The following is a 23725-nucleotide window of genomic DNA, read 5'->3' as shown; positions in this document are numbered from 1 at the left end:
TATATTAATTATGTAACACACAAAATACATGCTTTTTAAGAATTAACGTATCAGGGATGGGAAGGTGGCTCAGTGGTAGAGCACTTGCCTTGCATACATGAGGCCCTGGGTTCTATTCTTCAGCACCACATAAGCAGAAAAAGCCAGACATGGTGCTATGGCTAACATGGTAGAGCACTATCCCTGAGCTGCAGAGCTGAGGGACTGAGCCCAGGCCCAGAGTTCAGGCCCCACAACCGACACACAAAAAAAAACAAAAAACAAAAAAACTTAATGTATCATGCTGGCAGCAGATTCCTCACGCTGTGATCCTAATTATGGGGGAGGCTGAAATCTGAGGATCACCTTTGAAGCCAGCAGGAAAGTCTACAAATCTCTTTCTCCAGTAAGCTACTCAAAAAGCTGTAAGTTGGAGCTCAATTGGTAGAGCACTAGCCTGGAGCAAAAAACTCAGGGAGAATGCTTAGGCCCTAAGTTCAAGCCCCAGGATTGGTACAAAAAAAAAGGAAAACAAAAATAAGAAAAAAAGGGGGAGGAGGAAAAATAAGAAACAATGTTATTATATTAATTCATTGACAAAAGATATTAATGCAGGCTTAAAGAGTATTTTTCATGGAATATCTGAAAGCTACAATAGTACTCAGAAACATTAGAAGGATAACTTCATTGCTAGAATAAAAAGCTATCCTGTAAGTACTTTTACATATTATGACAAAGATTGAGTCATGTTAATATCACCAAAGACAGTAAAAATATGTGGCCTCAACCTAATACTCTCTATATAATCTCTTAATTCTCTTTTCAAATGTGGAAAGCTATTAACCACTATTCATGGGATAGCTTTTAAGAGAACAAACCAGAAAATTTCCATTAAAATAAGAGACATAAAGATTTCTCAATCAGGGCTGGGAAGGTGGCTCAGTGGTAGAGTGCTTGCCTTGCGTGCATGAGGCCCTGGGTTCGATTCCTCAGCACCACATAAGCAAAAAGAAAAAAAGCGGGAAGTGGCATTGTGGCTCAAGTGGTAGAGTGCTAGCCTTGAGCTGAAGATCTGAGGAACAGTGCCCAGGCCCAGAGTTCAGGGCCCACGACTGGACCCAAAAAAAAAAAAAAAAAAGGTTTCTCAATCAGCAGATATAGAGGCTACCTCCTATAAACCTAGCTACTCAGGAGGCAGAGATCTGGAGACTTCAAATTTGAAGCCAGTTCAGCCAAAGAGTTGGCGAGCCCTCATCTCAACCAATAATTTGGGTGCAGTATCACATGCCTGTGTTCCCAGTTACACAGTAAGCCATAAGTAAAAGGGTCATGGTCTGAAGCCAGCTCCAGTAAAACTAATTGAGGGAAAATTGGGGGTGGGGGATGGCGCTAGGAATGTGGCTCATGTGGTAGAGTGTTTGCCTAGCAAGCATAAGACCCTAAGTTCAAACCTCAGTACTGTCAAAAAAAAGTTGCTCAAACTCATTAATACCTTTAACTGAATAATTTCATATGGGTTTTACTAAAACACTTAAAAATAATGCCAACATTAGTAGTAAAGAAATACCCCAAAAAGCATATAGTATGGAGATATAAAACGTAGCCTTTGATAATAAACATTCTACACAGTTTATCTTAAGGAAATTTTTCAAAATAGTAAACTACATGCTTGTAGTATAAAGAGCATACTTATTAATAACGATAACATTGAAAACTTCTAGATGGCAAAAAATAGTGTAATTATGATGCCATAATCATAAACTGATATATTGTTAATCATTAAAGTGTTCACTATGAAGAGACATGGATGGAGACGGAGGCCGACTCAGTATTTGAGGGTAAAGCCACACTGATGGCTACAGAACCCAAAGTTCCCATGTTGGCAAGGAAGAAGGGGAGATTTATTTCCAAAAAAGACATGTTGATAGGTTAAATGAGTAATATCATGGGTAAACAGTTGTGTTTGTGTGCTTGTGGCTACTGCTTTATCTGCATAGTAAATAAAAGTGTTGTTGTTTATGTTTCAAGAAAAAGACACACAAATGAGTTGGTTTTTTTCCCTCCTCCTCTACAACGGTGATGAAAATGTTGGTTTAAAAAAATTAAGGGGCTGGGAAGGTGGCTCAGTGGTAGAGTGCTTGCCTTGCATGCATGAGGCCCTGGGTTCCATTCCTCAGCACCACATAAGCAGAAAAAGCCAGAAGTGGTGCTGTGGCTCAAGTGGTAGAGCATGAATCTTGAGCTGGAGAGCTGAGGGACAGCGCCCAGGCCCAGAGTTCAGGCTCCATGACCAACCAAAAAGAAAAAAAAAATGTGATGATTGCTGCGTGCTAGTGGCTCACACAATCCCAGCTACTCAGGAGGCTGAGATCTGAGGATACCAGTTCAAAGCTATCCCAGACACCCCTCCTTCCCCCAAAAAAATTGCGTGAGACTTTTTTTCTCAAAGCAAAATTTAGAAAAATAAATCCAGGAGTAGACTGTGGTTCAAGTGGTGGAATGCTAACTTTGAGCAAAAATGTTCAGGGACAGTACCCAGGTTCTGAGTTCAAGACCCAGGACCAGAACAACAACAAAATTAAAACGGTTTTTAAGAACTCTAACCATGGACTTTTCAGAACCTCAGGAATTAACCAAATGCTAGTTAGAGCTAGTCCGAAAGCATAGAGCATTATAGTGCTTTAATTTGCAAAGTTCCATTGTTGATTCTTTTTTCTTTTTGTCAGTTGTGGGGGCCTGAACTCTGGGCCTGGGCGCTGTCCCTCAGCTCTTCAGCTCAAGGCTAGCGCTCACCACTTGAGCCACAGCTCCACTACTGGCTTTTTCTGCTTATGTGGTGCTGAGGAATCGAACCCAGGGCCTCATGCATGCAAGGCAAGCACTCTACCACTGAGCCACCTTCCCAGCTCCCCATTGTTGATTCTTAAAGTGAAGTTGCCTTGAAAGCCCACAGCCTCAGACCCACAGCATGGTGGAAGGGCAAGGGTGGTTCTTGGAGAACTATAGCTATATGACCTGTTGGCATTTCTCTGGACACATCTCTGGCAGGGCTTGTCTTTATTTAATCTGACTCAGAGATTACTCATTACGAGTCCTCAGCTGGGGCAAAACTTGTTGGGGAAAAATTCACTAGAGGAAGTGCATAGAGAATACAATCATAATATCTAATGCATAACCTATGAAATTAAGCAAATTGAGGGGAGAGGTTGGGCAGGGAGGGATGGGGGAGAATAATGAGAGGGGTGACATCGATCAAGATGCACTGGACTTCCTATAAATTGGTTTGTTGAATGGTAATTCCCTTGTACAATGACTTAAAGATAATAAAAATATTTTTTAATGTCACTAACAATTTGCTTGATGTTATAGCTATCTGAGGTAAGGATAACACCAAAAAATTAAAGGCAAAGCTAGGCATTCAGATGCCCACAGGGGGCTTTGGGAACCCCTGATATATTACAAGGGATCTAGAAGGGCCCGTTCAGGAGCAAGGCTGTGAATGTGTGAGGAAAAGCCTGAGGCCCTAATCCCTCACCTCTGGCTGACTATGAGTAAATGAGGGCTAAGGTAAAACTGTAAACCCCCCTTTATTGAAAGTGTGCCCAGCATGCACGTGGTGCCCCTTGGTAAAGGTTTGGAGATTTATTGGCTCAAGGCTTACCTAAGTTCATCTCTGTGCAGTCATTAACTGAACACTTTGCTAACTAAACAGAGACTGGAGTGGTCTCAGAGAACAAAGAGTACTGACTTTGCAGAATTCATTGATGAAGTCACTAAATATACCATAACAACATCCAGCTCTGAGAAAAGGAAGAGATATGATTAGAAATCCCACAACATAGTAATTATTGTAAGATTTGCCCTGGGCCTTGCCAGCCCTGTGCAGACACCTCCCTACCTCTTGGCTACGTTTCCACTGGGTATCTGTGTTACCTAGGTAACTGGCACACCTGGAAGCAGTCACCTCTCCCTTCTGCTAGGTCACATCCTGAGATGCCCTGTCACATCCTGAGATCCAGTGTGGCCACACCTTTCCCTCACCTGACCACACTTCTTCCTGTCCCTGGCCTAGATAAGTCCTGGCCCAGGGGTGGATGGCCCTTTTTTGGCTGTGCCTCTCTGTGGCGGGGGCGGTAAATAAACTTCTTTTCCTGCCTGAATACGGGCACCTAATGAAACCTACCTACCTATTTAATATACCTTACAATTACAACATCCAATTTCAAAAATGATGGGGACATAAAAGTAAGAAAGAACTCTCAGCCTCTAGGAAGATCACCTGTAGCTATTGTCCCTGAGGAATCCCAGATGTTGGATTCCCTAAAGATCTTAAGTCATTTGTCAGATTCAAGTAAAGGAAACCATGGGCTGTAAAAAAACCAAATAGAGACTACCAATAGAGAATATCAATAAAAAAAACATAGTTTTGTTGTTGTTGTTGTTGTTGTTGTTGTAGGCCATAGGGGTTGAACTCTGGGCCTGGGCTCTGTCTCTCAGCTCTTCAGCTCAAGATGAGTACTCTACCACTTGAGCCATAGTACTACTTCTGGTTTTCTGGTGGTTAATTGGAGATAAGAATCTCATGGACATTCCTGCCAGGGCTGGCTTTGAAACTTGATCCTCAGATCTCAGCCTCCTGAGTAGCTAGGATTACAGGCGTAAGACACCAGTGCCCAGCTATAGATTTTTTTTTTGAGGTATTAATTCTGGAGTAAAAAAGTGCATTAACTGAAGTGAACAGGAATTATTTGATGGGACTTGCAAGATTTGAGGCGGTGGAAGACTATCAATATTTGCCAGCTAGAACAGAGAACAAAAATGAATAGAGTTTCCAGAGACCCGTAGAACACCAAAGAATGTGTAAGAGTCACAGAAGGAAAAGCAAAGAGGGAAGAAAACAGAATGACTAAAAACATCCCAAATATGAAGAAAACAGTTATCTAGACACCCAAAAAGATTAATGAATTCCAAAACAAGTTAAACTCAAAGCCTTCACAGACCATAATCAAACATTAATTTGTAGCTCAACTGGTAGAACACCAGCCTACCAAGCATGAGGCTCTAAATTCAAGCCCCAGTACCACTACGAGGGAAAAAAAGAACAAAGCAGAAATGAAATAGCCCAAAGAACAATTTTCTACCTGTCTGCTATCCTCACCCATACTGGGATGAACCTATCAACAGTTTATAGCCCTGGAGGTCCATAAGGTAGCTGGAGATTGCATCGATGTACAGTGGAATGGAAGTCAGATGTACTTACAGCTGTCACATTCAAGCACTTGAATATAACTGAAGAAGCCTTCCTAGTCTATCTTATGTCGAAATGGTCACTGTCTCTTAAGCATCTTCATCTACCTGCTTTACCCACAATCCTTTGCTTTTCTCTCTAGTATATACATGCACAGATATTATTAATCAAGCAAATCAGAGACCTAAGAGTTATCCTAAGCACCTGTCCCTTGCCTTCTGTACTCACTCAGAAGCCAGCCAAATCCACATTTATGACTTCCTGCATATTGCTCCTGTCTATCTTCTCCTTTTTCCCTATTTTAGTTCATTTGAGATGCTGTAACAAATGTCCTACACAATTTACAAACAATACATATTTATTGCTGAAGATCAAGGCCAATTTGCGCTACAGACTAGATGGATCTGTTCCTCATAGATGACAGTTGTTGACATGTCCTCGCATGGCAGCAGGAACAAACAGGTCCATCAGTCCTTCTTCACAAGGGTTCTATATTCTAGTCTTGAGGACTCTGCCCTCATGACCTAATAACCTCCTATGGTCCTAACTCTTAATACCAATGCTATAACTTGGGAGTTAGATTTTAACATGAATTTAAGGAAACATCAAAATGAAGACCATAGCACCCCCTTTGCATTTCCCTAACCATGATCTCGTCACTTCTCACTGGACAGTGGCAAGTAAGCAGTTTACTTCTTGTCTCACCCAACCCAACCCCTATTCACCGCAATCACAGAGAAAGCTTGCACAAGCACACAGCTTATCAGGCTACTCCACTAATGGCAGGAAGCAGCCTGCCCACGAAGACCCAGTCCAACCCATACTGACCTCAGCAAGTCTGCAGACCTCTGATGTGTACTTTCTCCAACCTGGACCCTGGATCACCCACTGTCTGTCACTTTCATACCGAATGCTTCCTGCATGCCTTGTCTCCTGCTGTCTTTACTGCCTGTTTCCTGTTCATGGACATCTACCCACTTTCCAACACTCAGCTCTGGGGTTGACGGAATGCTGGCTGATGAAACCCACTGCCATCTTCATTTAATATCGGCACTCTTCGATTTTGTGTTTAATCACAGGCCCAAAACAATAAAGAGGTACACATGTGAACTAGCTCAACTTACACATTCCAAAATGCATGTTTTTTTAAAAAACATGTATATGTATATTTTTCATAGAAATAGAGATTGAACACAGGGTATTGAGCATGCTAGGTAAGCCCTTCAGACCTTTGCTTTTACTTTTGTTTTTAAGAAAAGTTCTCATCACCATGAGAATATCTTTCAAATATCCTGTCTCCTATGGTGTATACCATCACATCTGGCCAAATACGTACAATTTCTATTTGTCAAGTTAAAAATAAATAAGGAAAATCAGTCACCTTTCTTCACCTGTCCTTTGACAACCAGACCACCCTCATATGTTTGTTCGCTTGAGTTTTCTCCCTGCAACTGTGAGCCCCCTGAGACTCAGATAGTATTGGCATTACCAGTACCCTACCCAGTGCCACATACAGAGTAGGTGTTTCATTCCTGGTTAATAAAAGGGAGTGAATGTGTACTTAGCATGTGAAGTTCTTTAGTGTATAAAGCATAATTCATAAATGGAAGGAATAAGAATTGTCAAAGAGACTTTACAGCCAAGTGCTCCCTGTCAGGGCAGAGGAAGGAAGTGAGGAGTGTATCTTCTGTGGGTCCCTGCCAGAAACTTAGAAGGAGTTTCTTGCATTCTCTCTGGCCCTTCTAGTTTATAGCCAGAGAGGTCTTTTCTGAATGGAAACTTGAGTTGAGTCCATTTCTTTGGGGAGAAAATCTCAGAGCTTCAATAGGCAGGGCCTTCCTGTCTGCCTTCTTCTTGACCCTCTTCTCCCCAGCCATGTAGCTTGCTAACAGTCCTTAGTTCATGCTCTGCCCTCTCCTTAGCACAAGGCTGTTGACTCTGCTGGGTCTTTGCTGAATTCGCCTTCCTTCCTTCCTTCTCAAATTGATTCCTGTGCCTTAGAAGATCTTTCAGCAACCCCTCTGTGTTTGTCCCATGAATGGAGTGATAATGGGGTATCAGGTGGTGGGAGCCATTATCAGTCCCAGAGGGTCCTCAAAGCTCCTCCAACCACTCTAAAGCCAAGGAGTTTCCTGAGGGAATGTCTAGCAAATGCAGTAATTTTTCTCCTTCTCCAGTTACATTTCTGTAATTATTTCAGTGCCCTTGGTAGCTTAAGTCCCTCACTCTACCTGGAACACACCCTTCCATGGGATGCTTTTCACGGCAGTCTAAATGAAATGACCACCTCCCAGTGTTGAGGTTTGGATAGGAGGTGTATTCACAAAAGACTCATTGTTGAAGGTTTGGTACCCTGGCAGTGCTACTGACAGGTGATCAGATCATGAGAATGCTGACTTTATCAATGGATCAGCCATTGGTGAGCTCATAACAAAATGGGCTATAGGAGGTGGGCTTAGTTCAGTAAGTAAGCACTGGGGGTGGGGCTTTCAGAGATGTATCTTGTCCCCAGATCCTTTTAGTCTCTTTGCTTTTTGGCCACCAGGAGCTGATCAATTTTCTTCCCCTACAACCTTCTAACTTAATTGTTCTGCTTTACCACCAGCCCAGTAACTGTGTGCTGAAACTTCTGAAAACCGTGAACTAAAGTCAGTCTTTCCTTCTTTTAAGTTTTTTTTTTTTTCAGGTATTTTTTCACAGTGACAGAAACACTAGCATCACCAGCATGCCTTGACCAACACATAGAGACAAAGGCTCTCCCTGAGCACAGAGGAGGTAGTCAGGAAAAGGCAGGCCATCTACAGAGAGAAGACCCATCTTTAAATGTCTGAAGTGGTGACAGTCAGAGGACCAGAGCCTCTCTAGGGATCAGCTCCCTTTTTACCACTGGGTAGGGGCAGAGCCCATAGATACCAGCCTCCCTGAGAGAGGGATGGAGGCACTGGCCTCAGATATGATTGAGGAGGACTGAATGAGGATGTCATGTCCAACTAATATACTACCATGGCCACCCATCTCTGTTTGACTTCATTTCTGAAATCATTCTAGAGAATGAGATGAGCCATTATTTCCATTTTATTTCCTGCTGTGCAGTAGAGAAAGGAGTAAAGTCCATTGGGAGAGCAGGAGAAATCAAGCCACCAGCAATCAAGAGTAACCTTTACCTGGAATATGTATATGATTTGATTTGATTCTTGGCCTTCAAATATAGAAAATTTCATGGGCTTCAGGGGTCCGCTAAACTTCCCATCTTGGCCATTTCCAGTTGTCTGTTAACAAAGAAAGAGAGGATTAGCATTGGTCATAATTGCGTGTGCCACTTGCTGATTTTATTAAGGGTTCCTAAATATAAAACCCCTAAATACAACTTCTTTTAGTCAGTTTGTTTGTGTGTAAATGCATTGATCCCTGGATATGTTATCATGAATAGTTGTATTTTGAATCTAGCTTCCACATATGAGATTAAATCATGCGTGGTTTGTTGCTGACCTGGCTTACCTCACTTAATAGTTTCATCCATTTCCCTACAAAATATATAAGATTCTTTCTAATGGATGAATAAAATTCCTTTGTGTGAAGCTATGTATATATGACCATATAAGATGATGCTAACCGAAATGAACCCCAAAAGAGGGACATGGGAGGTTTTATCTTTCTTGCTGCTGTTTTTAATGTACTTATACTCTGTGATCGTTTTTCTTTTGTATGTTCTTTCCCCATGGCATAACCCCTGTTTTCACTGTATTTGATTCTGGTGCCCTGCATCTTGTATATACATTTTTCTAATTTGGGGAGGGGAAGGGAAATAACAAAATGCTGAAATGAGGATACAGGTTGGCCCATTGTAGCAATGAGATGTACAAGACACTATGTTGAAAATGAACTTTACAACTTCAGGGAGGGGGAGGGAGGAGGTGGGAAGGTGAGGAGGAAAGGGATGTTAGGGGAAAAACAAAGGAGGGGGTAACAATGCTTGATAGGAAATGTACTCATTACCTGGCTCATGTAACAGTAACCTCTCTGTATAGTATCTTTACGATAAAAAAATATATATTAAAATTTTTTCTTTACGTATATGGACCTCATTTTCTTGATCCACTGTTGTAGTGCATCTGGGCTGTTTCCATCATTTGGCTATTATGAATAGTGCAGCAACGAACATGGATGTACAAGTGTCTTTACCATATCCTGACTTGTGAGGCTCTGAGATGCCTAAGAGTGGTATGGCTGGGTCGTAGGGAAGATCTATGTTTTGTTTAGTTGGTTTTGTTTTTGTTTTTTTTGGTCTGTCCTGGGGCTTGAACTCTGGGCTTGGGCACTGTCCCTGTGCTCTTCAGCTCAAGGCCAGCACTCTACCACTTGAACCATAGCGCCACTTCCGATTTTCTAGTGGTTTATTAGAGATAAGAGTCTCACAGACTTTTTCTGCCCCAGCTGGCTTTGAACTGCGATCCTCAGACCTCAGCCTCCTGAGTAGCTAGGATTACAGGTGTCAGCCACTGGCGCCCGGCTTGTTTTTTTGTTTGTTTGTTTGTTTTGTTTTGTTTTGTTTTTGAGAAATCTCCCAGCCACTTTCTAGAGTGGTTGTATTTACCAGCTTACATTCCCACCAACAGTGTAATAGGGTTCCTTCTCCCCCCACATCCCCACCAACATTCATTATTGTTCCAATTCTCGATGCTGGCCAATATTACTAGGATAGGACGGAATTTAAATGCTGGTTTGACTTGACTAATATTCTTAATTCACATAGTGAACTTTCTGGACTTCTGTCCATCTCCTCCTTTCTGTCTTCTTGAAGAACTCTTCCTGCCTTCTATTTCTTTCCTACATCTCATCCAATTACATTGTCGCTCCCTGGGAATGTGGCAGATGTCCAGGCTGCAGCATATTTGGTCCAGGATGGGGATAGTCTTTTCTGTGAGCTACTGCTCAACAGAAAACTACCTCCCTCGGCTCTGGGTCCACCCAGCATGTGGCCACACTGATGAAAACTACCAAAGCCAACAGGCCTCCTGGACAAAGCTCTGCCTTTCTTATAAGGACAAGCTGACTCACCTGCAGGAAAGGAAGGGCATATCTCAGTTCCAGAGTTCAAAGTTGCATCCTGTATCAGGGCAACACATCTTTCCTCCAGCCGGCTAATCTGGCTATTGGGGCTATAAAGATTTCAACATGCAAACACACACAGTGAGTCACCAGGCCACACCATCAGAGCCTGGAGGAATAATGTGGGAGAAACTGGCAAAAAGACTCATCACATCCAGGAGGAGAAATCCATGTCTCCTTCTCAGACAAGAGAGGAGTGAGCCACCAACCACAGAGTATTAGATAAGAATCTTCTCACTCTCTCAAATCCCATCATTGCTTCCTAATATAACTCTGCAATTGTGTATTCTGTTTCTAGCCTATTCTTGGAACTTACTAGGTGCTAAAGGTATAAAGGTGAATAAGAAGCTGTTCTTCCTTCATGGAGGTTAAGGTTCAGATGGATATGGATAATGAATATTTAAAGTGCTATTATACTGATAGGTATTTTTAAATTAAAAAATTATTTTCACAGTACTGGGATTTCAATTTATGGACTTTCATTTGCTCAGCTGGTACTCTACTACACTTCCAGCTCAGCTTTTTGCTAGTTATTGTGGAACTAGAGTCTCACCAGCTTTTCTGATGAGGCTCTTTGCATTGTAATCCTCTGGATCTCAGACTAGAATTATAAATGTGAGCCACCAGCACCTGACTAAAACCTGTGTGTGTGTGTGTGTGTGTGTGTGTGTGTGTGTGCGTGTGTGTGTGTGTCTGTCTGTCTGTCTGTCTGTCTGTCTGTGTCTGTGTGTCTATGTGACGCACACGTGCCAGTCTTAAGACTCGAACTCAAGGCCTGGGTATTATCCCTGCGCTTTTTTGTTCAAGTAGTGCTCCACCATTTGAGCCACACTTCCAGCTTTTTGTGGTTAATTGGAGTTCGACTTTTCTGCCAGGCTGGCTTCAAATACTGATCCTTAGATCTTGGCTTCCTGAGTAGCTAGGATTACAGGTGTGAGCCACTGGCACCAGGTCAAAAAAAAAAATTCTTATTCAGTGTTTAGGCTGTGCTAGTCATGGATCTGAGAGAGAGAAAGTGCACTGTCTCACTTAATTGCAACATCTCAGAACTCAAGCACTGAATTAGATCCATTTCAAAGGGAAGAAAACTGGGGTTCAAAGTTTAATATAACTCACTTGGGTTCATATCTTATGTAAATTGGATCTAACTCTACCACCAGCCTATAATAATGTAGGTAGAAAAGAACATTTGAGAGAGTAAGAAGAAGAGAGAGGTCGAATGGATGTTTGACATCATACTTGTACAAAAATGGGGATACATTTTGAGCCCTCAAGCCACAAGAATCCCATTGCTCATAAAATTTGAACTATAGTCCTCCTTTTACCCAGAGAAAGGCACTGATAACTCTGGTTTTATGTCAGTCACTCTGTAAATATTTTTAATTGAATGGGCTCTAGTATGCTTTCTGAAACTTAAAATTTCATGTAGGTTTTTTTTTTGTACACTAGAAGAAATGAAGCAAGATTTGAGGTCCGAGGATATAGAAATTAAGGAAAGGAAATACAGCTCCATAATCTTGCTTCATAATACAACAAAATTTTGACAACCTTTTGTGAACCTCAGGAGCCTCAAGCATAAAACAAAACTAACACCCCTCTGTCTAGCCAAGGTCAAGTGCTGAAACTGTCTAGTTCCCATCAAGCTCCAAACTTTAGGAGCCTATTGAACAACAGGGTTAACTCAACAAATGGCTAAAGATACATTCAGTAATAAAAAATCCAATTGGTAAGAAGAAAAGTACAGGTAGAAAAGATTCTAAAACAGAGAAAATGACCTCTTGATGTGTTTTGATGCATGTCTTCAAAGTTTAAAAACAGTCAAAATTAAGGGATATAGATAAATATATACATCAATATAATTTCTTATGAAGTTCCTAGCCTTGTTCCTATTCTCTTTTTCCTTTCTTTTTCTTTCTTTCTTTTTTCTTTTCTTTTCTTTTTTTTTTTTTTTTTGTCATGAGGCTTGAACTCAGGACCGGGGTGCTATCCCTGAGCTCTTTTTGCTCAAGGCTACTTACTGCTCTATCACTTTGAGCCACAACTTCACTTCCGGTTTTCTGGTGGTTAATTGGAAATTAGAATCTCACAGACTTTCCTATTGAGGCTGGCTTTTAACAAGGCTGTTCAATAATTAGACCTCAGCCTCCTGAGTAGCTAGGATTATAGGCATGACTCAGTAGTACCCAGCTTTGTTCCTATTCTTTTGTATGTAAATAATAGATTTGTCCATAGGGCTGGGGGAAGTCGCTTAGTAATAGAGCATTTGCCTACTATGTACAAAGCCCTTGCTTCTACCACTATCACTGCAAAATCAAGTTATAGATTGTCCATTACACAGTGTCTGCTTTTTTCTCTCTCTTTTATTTATCTCTTTTTTGGGGGGTGGGGAGCAGCCATGGGGCTTGCACTCTTGGCCTAGGTGCTGTCCCTAAGCTTTTCAGCTCAAGGCAAATTGCTCTAATACTTGAGCCACAGCACCACTTCCAGTTTTCTGGTGGTTTGTTGGAGAGAAGAGTCTCACAGACTTTCCCGCCTGGGCTGTCTTTGAACCACGATCCTCAGATCTCAGCTTCCTGAGTAGCTAGGATTACAGGCAAGAGCCACCAGCACTTGGCCAGTGTTGGCTTTTTAAGAAGCCAACAAGCTGAAAGACACCCAGGTGGTTTATAGCCATTTCACTAGAAATATTGATCCGAATACAGTGTCCAGCCTGTACAAAAGTTTAATTTGATAGGCCAACTTAGACAAGTGATGATAGTCATCCTTTCTCTAGTATGGGAAAATATTCCAATGAAGAAGTAGAGAACTTTACCTTTGCTCTTACCAAACACAGCATAAACAGACATAGGGAGTGAAGACGGACTCCAATCATCTTGCTATTCTCTGCTCAAATGCCTGTGAATAGACCAGAGATGGGGTGATCACATGTCAGCCTGTTAAAACAAAGTCTTCCCAACTGGAAAGAACCACTGCCTGACATCCAGTCACAAACCTAGAGAAGTGGATCTCTACAGATGAGCTCACCTCTGCATGGAACAGCCAATCTTCCAGAAGCTTCCTGATCCCCCATCATAGGAACATACAAGTCAACAACTCCAATGAGCTGTCTATAATTTATTCCTTTCATTGCTTCACTCTATTTCGGCCTTCATTGAGAGTCTTACATAACAGGCAATGAGTGTGATTTTTCACTCTTGTTGGGTTTTTTTTTTATTATTTTCAGTTGAGTTTACAGTTTTTACTTTTATAAGCAATTGAGGAAGGTCTGTTTTGGCAAATGCCAGGATAGCTATATAAAATAATGTTAGTGGTTGCAGTTCAAAGCTGCAAATATATGAGAGCTCTCAGAAAAGAACCCAGGAATGTTCATGATCACAAACCTCATCAACTGTCTCTGTCATCTCCCAAATATTGTTAATCTGTGTAACACATGAATCCACTTCCATGGATCAAATAAACATCCAAACTCTGTCCATTTTGTCATCAGCCTGCATAGAAACTGTAGCTCTCACCCTGAGACTTGCCATGCTATACTGATATAAGTATGTGAGATAAATTTCCACATTGCAAAGAGAAATTAAAACTGTATTCATTTCACTAAAATTTCAAACAATGTTGTTACATTGAGGAATGGTAAGTGACCCTTGTTTACTTCCTTTTTTTCTTTAGTTTTTGAAAGTCTTTCCACATTTAACATTTATCAATAATATGATTATATGGAAAAAGGTTATTATAGTATAGTGTATAGTGTGCTAACTACTACAAGGATAGAAACATAGATGCAGACATAGCAATGTAATATATGTGTTATGTTTATATGTATATATAACATGCTATATATACATATGTGTGTATATATATATATATGACATGCCATATAAATTTACATTTTTACTCCAAATTTCCACAGCTACTTTAAGAAAAAGCTAGCATTGAAATCCTTCTGGAACTGTAAGATTTATAAATCCCTTGAAAGTTTGAAAATTATCTTTCACAATGGAATTTAATTTGGTAGGCACATCCAAACATCGTTTTAAAATAAACTCATTAAACACGCAACATTTTTTTCACTGCTGGAGACTGATTATCTGGTTTGGAAGCACAGAGAAACAAGTTATACATAATCCCTGGCTCTAGAAAACTGCAAAATGAGATCCAGTCAGCCTTCCTCACCTACATGGATCAAAAGTGGCTCATGTCTATAATGCTAGCAACTCAGGAGGCTGAGATCTGAGGATCTGAGGATCCTGCCAGCCTGGGCAGGATCTGAGGATCATGGTTCAAAGCCAGCCCGGGCAGGAAAGACCTTGAGATTCTTATCTCCAATAAGCCACCAGAAAAACCGGAAGTGGTGCTGTAGCTCAAGTGGTAGAGCAGTTGCCTTGAGCTGAAGAGCAGAGGGACAGCGCCCAAGCCCAGAGTTCAAGCCCCATGACCAACAAAAATAAATAAATAAATAAATAAAAATCTAGAGGTGCTTTAAAGTACATGAGAGGATGTGTGTCAGCTTCATGCAAATATTATGTGATTTTTACAGAAGGGACTTGAGTATCCATGGACTTTGTTATTCATAGAAATCCTGGAACTAAGCCTCATGCGTACTGGAGATTACCTTTATGTGGCGATGGGGGGGTGGGGAGGGGAGGGTTGTAAATCAGTATCCTTAAAGTCTAACTAGTTGAGTGTCTTTTGACATTACCAAAATACACATAATCAGCTATCAATCAGCTATCACTTTGCTAAATCAAAGTGAAAACACAGAAAATAAAATGACAAATTGGAGTATCCTTCTCCTCAATCTCCTCCACATTTGACATCTTTCACATGTGCTCCCAACTCTTCTCAGTCTTCTCAGTCTTATCTGCCACTCCCTCCCCACACCCAGACCCACTGCACTTTGGCCCAGCTCTCCTGGGTCTGAGTCACGGCACTGGCTGCCCTCCCCACCTGGCACCAGCCTGGCCCAGAGAAAATGGACAATGGTTATTTGTTTAACGAAGTTGCATTGAAACCATCCTTCCTCCTTTCTGCTTCTGCTCCTCTTATCTTATCACCTAGATCCAAATTATCCATCTTTACAACAACAAAAAAATTCACTCAAGCTTCCCACAAATGTTAGACACTGGGCTAAGAACCAGGAGACCAAAAGAAGGAGTTCTGGGCTTGCCATCATGGAGCTAAAACTTAAATCCTACATTATTCATAAACAGCCAGAAGCCTTTTCCTCTCTGAATCCCTCACCCACGGTTTTGTTTTTTTTTTTAATAACTATTAATATAAAAGAAATGAATTTGAGATGTAAAGCCTTATTTTGATGCAAAGCATAGTAATAAATTTTTTATCGCTGATGACAAAGGTTGTTTTACTTTTAAATACATTACCAGATCTTTGTTTGATAATAGTTGAAAAATGGTTGAATATATATTCAACTTGAAATACAAGTTGAATAACAGAAAAGCAAGTAACAATAAAAATGAATGCCTTATTTTAAGATGTTCATGCAGGCCATTGTCTGGGATGTCTTCATGGAAATACACTTAAACTTTATTTTGTCATTTACATTTAGTCTTACCACTCACAGGAGAGTTTCAGGTAGAAAAGAGAAGTAATTGCTTTTCACGCTCAGACATGGGGTGCCACCATTTATTTCAAGGCATAGAGTCAAGCTAGATTAGTTTGGTTCCTGGTTCCTCTACTACTTCCATTTACTCTTCCATGCAGCCAGGACAATGATGGCATCCACCACTAAGAGCTACCGGATCCGATGAGTTAATACTTAGAGCAGTGTTCATCAAATAAAAATTCATTTGACAACGCAAGCTTGCTTAGTCAGAACTATAAGCCTTGCCCTACAGGAAGTCAGCTTCCTGCCACCTACTATTAAGAATTTTCAAGCAAAAGCCTCCACAGTAATTTCCTGAAGGCCAAATGAAGAGGCAAGGCAGAGCCTTTTCTGAATGATTCAGAGAAAACCACATGAATGTTGGGATTATTTCCACAGAGGACTTGGTTCTCTCCAACAGTCTTGCTTTTACCTCCTCTTTTCAAGGGCATGGTGCATTCATGAGTATCAGTACTGGGGTCATAGAGATACTGACAGGAAATTTTTGTTTATACCTGAAATAACCAAATCATTCACATGGGAGGTCCCCTCACAAACACCACTTGGAAAGTGTTTGAATAGAACAGTCAGTGACATTTTATCTGAATTATCTGACAGAATTTGCCCAACCATCTGCTTGGAATTTCTGCTATTTGCCAGGGTCTCCATCAGATGCAAGGGCTAATTCAAGCAGTTCCTATGGCCACTATCTATGGCCAAACATACCCTTAGCAACACAGGTCAGTTTTGTAAAGACCTACCTCCCTTAAAAATGTGCATGGTTCTCACCAAATAGAACTTGCTATCACCCCTTATTTTTTAACCATGGGTGAGGGCCTTGGAGCCATGGTTGCTGGTCTCATGCTATACAGGAGGTTCCTTCATTGAATTTACATCAGCCCAGAAATTATGGAAATCCTTATGTATCCTGAAGTTGTGTCCAGCCAAGACCACAACACAAAGACCACTTACATTTACTGAAAACATACCATGCTGAGACTTCTGTATGAATTCTCAGAACAATCCTATGAAACAGGTACTATTAGCATCTGCACTTTGAAATTTCTCTAAATCAAAAGCTAAAAGTCAAAGAAGTTAAGAGACTTGCCCAAGGTCACACTGCTAGCTAAGTTCCATGCCTAAGACCTTAAGCATCTATTCTAACTCTGAAAGCCTAAGCATCTTGATCATGGAATACTGAACCTCACCTCATCCACTTCATCTTTCCAAACATTGTTTTTGTGTTTAACATCATGACTTTTTCCCATTCCCCACCACAAGCCTCCCACCAACCCAGAAGTAATGGTTGTATCAGCTTAGAAGGTTTTGCTCTTACAACCAATGAATTTCTGTGTCACTACCTCCTTCATTTCCCCTCTGAGCTTCACCTGTGGAGTCTTCTATTTTTTCTTATTAATCAAGCAAAAAAGTCATGAGCTAAATTGTATTTCCCTTCCCAGGGTCACATATAACAGTCCCAACTCCCAAGTCCCTCAGAAGGTGACTTAGAGTCTTTTACAAAGGCAGTGAACGTAAAAGAGTGGGCTCTGATCCAATATGTCTGCTGTCCTCATAAAAAGAGGAAAATTTGGAGACAGACTCAGACACCAGAAGAACACTGTGTGACATGAAGACAGCCATCTGCAAGGCAAGGAGAGAGGAACAGATCCCTGTGTGGCTGGCCCACAAAAGGAGCTGAGCCTACTCACCTTGACCTTGGACTTACAGCTCCAGAACTATGAGATGGTAACTTTCTGTCAGTTAAGCCACTGATTCTCTGGTGTTTCATTATGGCATCTATTGGAAAGTAAGACACCAAACAACCCTGGCTTCAACTTGGTAAGGTGCTGCCATACCAGGACCTGGGCAGATGCAAAGGGGTCTTGTTTCTGCTATTGTACCTAGTGCCCATTACCTCCCACATGGCCACTTGAAGCTTGATTGATTCTCCTGCTGGCTTCCAATGCTTCTAAGAAGGTTTTAGATATGTTTAGATACTTATTATTTCTACATTTACTTGAATAAAGATAGAAATTTCTAGGTGTCAGATTTTTAAACCTACAAATAAATCAACAAATACTCATTCTCCACCCCCACCTCAGGCACCTACAAAAAGTTAAAGGCTAGACAATTTTTAAAGTATGTCATCTCTTATCATATGTTGTTTTGATTTTGTTCAAGAAAGAGGAGAGGAGGAAAAGAGGAGAGGAAAGGAGGGATGGAGAAGGAAAAGGAGAAGAAAGTACAGGAGGAAGTTTAGAATTAAAATTGTTAGTGTGTCCTCCCTCATTTTGGTTTGACTGCCTCCATCTTAGATCCTCTTCCCTTTCCACAAAATCAAGTGATCAGGCCAGGCCCGACCATAGTTAGCCCCTCCCTCATTCCTGAAACTAGAGGTATCTTTAGCCTCCAGCTGTATCAGCAAAATGCTGACCATACCTGATGAACTTCCCTGATTATAGACTATCTCTGGTGTCCAGCAGAGCATTCCTTGCCCCAAGTAGAATCCTCTCACCTCTAGCCCCTCGGCCATAAAAGATTCCTCCTTTTCAAAGACAAGCTGTTACTCTCTATCCCCAAAGAGCTAGCCTGTCAGCCCCTGCTGACAATAAACTCCTTTCTCAGTACGTGATCATGTGTTCACATGGTTATCTGGGCTGGTGCTTTCAAAAATAGTTTACACAACACCAAGATTGAGTCATGCAGCTACTAAGAACAAAGAAGTTGCAGGAGGACAGAATTATAAATTTTGTTGTCCAAAACCATAGAGTGATATGGACAGGAAAAGTGTGACTAGAATTTATAACACCACTGGGACCAAACAGTGCCACATATTCTGTATGTCATTTATTTTTCATCCACATTATATGTTGCCAAGTACAGTATAAATCTCAAGGTGAAGCTGGCTCAGACCATTGTTCACGAGTCATGTTCAGATCAATCACTCTTGTCTTTTGTTCTGGCCCACAAATCACTGCCACCAATTACATCACTTAAGATTTAGGAAAAACCACAGGAGAGCTGACCATTATGCTGTTTTGACAAATTAAGGACCCAATTAAAGTGACTCTAATAAGCTGGAAACAAGCACTTAGGCATAACATCAAGGCTGTTGCCTCACACTTCAGACTGCCAGCTCTACCCGAGGAGGGAGTGAAGGCTGTATGGTGTAGTTCTGGCCCAGGAAGAAGAAAGGAAGAAAAAGAGGAAAGAGAAAGGGAGGGAGGAGGCAACTCCACCCAACACATAAGCACCTTTTTTCTTTCTGAACTGTCACTCTGTACATGAAAATCAAGTTACTCATGCAAACTCAGTGGTGATTATTTGTTTCTTAGTAGGTTCGTGATGAGGTAGATGGGCTCATGGGAGGAGAGATGGCTCCTCTTAACAATGTGGTTTACATGTATATGATCAATAGAAATGACTAGCATAATTATTACTCTTTCCAATAAAAGAATTCTAAGGAGTACTTTCAGAAGCGTGTCATACTCAATTGGTTGGCTTTTGTTACCCCAAGCTCTTCCCAAACTGATCAAGAAAAAGGACAACTGTGGTTAAAAAAAAAAAAAGGCATTCACACAGGATGTGCCAGTCACAAAGGATGTGCCAGCCTGAGTGAAAAGCTGGCCCCCAAACACTAGATTAGCTATCCTGGAGGGTTCCCCTCACAGCCTCAGAGGCAAATTCCTCTTAGAACCTAAGGAAGAAAGATATCAAAACTTCCATTCATTTCTAGCAGAATTCCACCCCTAGACTAAAGAAGAGAAAGAGAAGCACCATTTCTCACAATAGATGGCTATTATTTTTCACAGCGTGTTCCTTCATGTATTCTATACTTCCTCATGGACTAGAAACTGAACAGATGATTATTTTGTCAAGACAATGAAATCACATGTTCAGGTTCAGGTAAGTCTAAATTAGATTCCATCCATCTAAATTAGACACTATTCAGGTAAGTCTAAATTAGATGTTGAAGAATTAAAAACAGACCCCACTTGTTGTCATATTCATTCATGCACAAAATGACTCTCAAGCAAGAAGCAGAACGGCAAAACTAGTGTCCTGTTCAAGTAGAGCAGGTTAACTTTCTAATTTCTATAATCAAATCATAACTCATGACTGGCATGAGGAGTAAGGAAAAAGAATTTAACTTAGTTCTCCCTAATAAAGAGTACCATACCACTATGGAATCTCATCATGAATTTGTTGTTCATTGAAACTTTAAAAAAAAAAACAGCTTGCATTTATTGAACATTTGCTAAGTCAAGTACTTTGGGAAGCCTATTCATTTAAACACAATAGTCCTATTTAGGACTACACTAAACTTAGCAGGATGGATATATTTCCTCAACCTCTACTAGAGGTTGAGGAAAGAACATCTGAATGCCGAGAAGAGCTAAGCACAGAGCCTCTGGGTAGATGGTTTCTGTGGGAAGTCTATAGTTTTTATTCTCTTTACTTGAGAACTCCAAGTGCTGATGTTTTAAAATATGTGAAAGAACTATTGACCCTAAGTGTCATGGATGAGATCACTCAAAATGTCAACCTCAGAGAACATTTTAAGAGAAATTCAGTTTCTTTTGTACCGCATATGCCATCACCAGCTTAGCTTGTTACATGCTCTTAAATGGAAAAATAAACCAATTTTTTAAAGTCTGCTTTTATTAAGTTATATTTCTTGTATGGAAATAAACCTTTGTTTTTACAACTATCCAGTAGGTAGACAGATATTTGCCATGCCTTTCCCTATTCAGGTAATCATGAGTAGACCACAGAACCACCAGCCCCATTCTAGATTCAAACCCACCTGTGAAGATTCCTGAATGAATATAATTGCATGCCCACCGATGACTCTATCTAATTTCTATCCAGATAAACTAACACCTGAACAAGTGCTTCCTTGTGAACCATCACCATGCTCAGCTTCCCTTCTCAGTATAACCTCCCTGACATGGAAGAACAGTTAGGCCATGTGCTCCCTTCCAGAAATTTCCTTTGACAATGGAATAAGAGTTTATATTCCCACCTGCATATGGTTGATCTTTTGTAAAAGAAAGAAGGTAGTAGCAGAAATTAAACCCTCACCTTGAACAACATCTTAATTTCAAAGGATGCCACACCTACACTGCTCCTGAAGACTCATGGAAAATATTGGAGGTACTTTTAATCATTAGGTTATTGCCATTTATCAAGATGAAATAGTTTTATGATTCTCTTTTTATATTGTTGACCCTGCCCCCTTAGCATCAAGTTAGTTACTCTTTTGTGCAAAGGAGATCTTTTTTCTTTCTTTTTTTATTGTGAAAATACTGTACAGAGGGGTTACTATTACATGGGCAAGATAATGAGTACATTTCTTATCAAGCATTGTAGCCTCCTCCTTTGTTTCCCCTTCCCATCTCTTCCCATCCTCCCCCCGCCCCCCCCAATCCTCCTCCACCCTCACCAAAGTTGTAAAATTCATTTTTCCACATAACAACTTGTACATCTCATTGTTGCAATGGGTCCACCTGTACCCCTATTTAAACGATTTGTTTTTCCCTTCCCTTCCACAAATTATACCACCATCAAATACAGTGAAAGCAGGGTTTATACCATGGGGGAGTGGATATTTTTAACTATATATGATGGTACACATCTGTACGCATACCTGTAGCCAGCACTTGTGAGGCTGAGTGAAGAGTTTGAATTTAGCCCAAGCAACACAAGTTTGAGGTCACCCTAAGCTACATATCAAGACTCTATCTTTGAAAAATAAAATAAAAAGTAGCATTGTATTGTTTTTCCTTTCTTTTTCCCTATAAAATGAGCAGTTTATCTTGAGTCCCTTGAACTTGCTCTTGGAAAAGACAGCTAACATTCATGGAATGTCTACTATATGCAAAGCAATGTAATAAGCTTTTATCCTTGTTTGTCACAATCACCCAGTTAGGCAGGCTATTTCTGTTATAAGGATAAAAAATAAATTAAGGTTCAGAGAGCTTAAGTACTCTGTTCACTGCCCTCAGGCTGGTAATTGTGAAACTGGCCCAACCCATCTGACCATCCCTGAAGACTCATCCACTACATGGCCCACAATGCACTACAAATTCTCCCCCCAGGAAATGACACATTTTGCTTCCTGGTGAGAGTGGACCGTCATCCACTGTCCTTATTATCTAAACGAGTATTTTCTTCTGATTTCCAACACTGCTAGTTTCGTTTTTTGGAAGATATTAGAGCAAATAGTGCCTTTCCAATCTCCCGCTTAGCATCACCTACAGAAGGCATCTGTCCCTATAAAGGCACCTATAGTGAAGCAACAAACAAGACACAGGAAAAGACGGAGCTTGGAAGATGCCATAGGGAGCACATGACTCAACATCTCAGGATTGGCTCAGCAGATGGCTCCTCCTCAGGTAGGCCAAATTCAACACCAAAAGCTGATGGCCTTTCTGTCCCAATGGGGAAGGCAGGCCTGGCTCTCTGTCTTTAATCCATACTCCAGAACTTTCTTTAAAAGGCTTCTTAACTGGGCATCAATTCTAGTTACTCAGGAGGCTGTGATCTGAGGACTGTGGTTTGAAGCCAGCCCAGGCAGTAAGGTCTATGAGACACTCATCTCCAATTAAACACCAAAAAGCCAGAAGTAGAGCTGTGGATCAAGTGGTAGAGCTCAAGCTGTGAGAAAAAACGCTTAGGGACAGCACCCAGGTCCTGTTCAATCCCCAGGAATGACACTAAAACAGGGGTGGGTGGAGTTTTCTTTTCTCTTCTGTGCCTTCCTCCCCACAGTGTCCTAGAAAGTCCTGGTCTGGGAAGGTGGCTCAGTGGTAAAGTGCTTGCCTTGCATGCTTGAGGCCCTGGGTTCAATTCCTCAGCACCACATAAGCAGAAAAAAAAAGCCGGAAGTGGCGCTGTGGCTCAAGTGGTAGAGTGCTAGCCTTGAGCTGAAGAGCTGAGGGACAGCGCCCAGGCCCAGAGTTCAGGCCCCACGACTGGACCCAAAAAATAAAAATTAAAAAAAAGAAATTCCTAAGAATCCAAATAGAATTTTATTGTCTGAAAAGTAAACAGAGAGTTCAGCTTTTAAAGCTCAAATCCAAGAGATGCTGCACTTCACAAAAATAAATTCCTAATAGCAAGTTCCTTATAAGAACCCCAGAGCATTGTGAAGACCAGTCATCTTTTATGTCGCTCACAGAGAATGGATCTAATCCTTGTTTCAACATTAGAGAACCCAGTCCTTCATTTAATTCCACTACCAATCTTAGTTCAACCAAAGTTACTTCATCCAATGAATTTCTAAAATGTGGACCAATGAAAAGGAACTCCAAAAGAAAGCAGCTGTGCTCCACAAACAAAACATCAAACCAGGAAATGTATGTTTTTTTCCCAGCAATGCCCCTTAGGCCACCTGAAGGAATACATAGTGCATCTATTCAACAGCTGCTTACGTATACCTCATCTAAATTTCCTTCTTGAAGAAATACATTTTTTAAATACAGTGAAGATAGGCCCACACTTACCTTTCTGTAAGTAGGAAAATGGTGGTTAAAAGTTCTTTGCTTCCATTCAGCTGTGGAGACAACTGCTGGACCTCGGGGAACACACCCTGTGTCCCTGCTGCCTCTCAGCCTCTCCCTTCATCTTCTACAATCATTAACCATGAACATGTTTTATAGAACCACTGGATATCATAAAAGGTATCATTACATTCAGTCCAGGAAAGAAATGCATTTGTTCCAAAGAAGTTCCACTCACATTTAATACATCGCAAGACCAGTCACCGAATTTTTAGTGTGGAG

The 23725-nt window shown here is 41.0% G+C and overlaps 1 protein-coding gene across 1 annotated transcript in view; it reads right to left on the bottom strand.

Moving 5' to 3' along the window:
• The window catches only part of Cdh17 (cadherin 17), a 60606-nt gene extending 37085 nt beyond the window's left edge, over nucleotides 1-23521 (bottom strand). Inside the window, exons 1-3 of the mRNA XM_042673014.1 lie at nucleotides 23447-23521; nucleotides 13161-13231; nucleotides 8392-8496 (exon numbers count right to left, since the gene is read on the bottom strand). Coding sequence (XP_042528948.1) covers nucleotides 8392-8496; nucleotides 13161-13208 — 153 coding nt within the window. The 5' untranslated portion in view covers nucleotides 13209-13231; nucleotides 23447-23521. The remainder of the gene's footprint in view (nucleotides 1-8391; nucleotides 8497-13160; nucleotides 13232-23446) is intronic.
• Nucleotides 23522-23725: the final 204 nt, after the last annotated feature.

The sequence above is a fragment of the Dipodomys spectabilis genome, unplaced genomic scaffold, assembly GCF_019054845.1.
Source record: "Dipodomys spectabilis isolate Male_0828 unplaced genomic scaffold, ASM1905484v1 ptg000783l, whole genome shotgun sequence".
Classification (NCBI taxonomy): domain Eukaryota; kingdom Metazoa; phylum Chordata; class Mammalia; order Rodentia; family Heteromyidae; genus Dipodomys; species Dipodomys spectabilis.
This window is presented reverse-complemented; position numbering and strand designations above follow the sequence as displayed.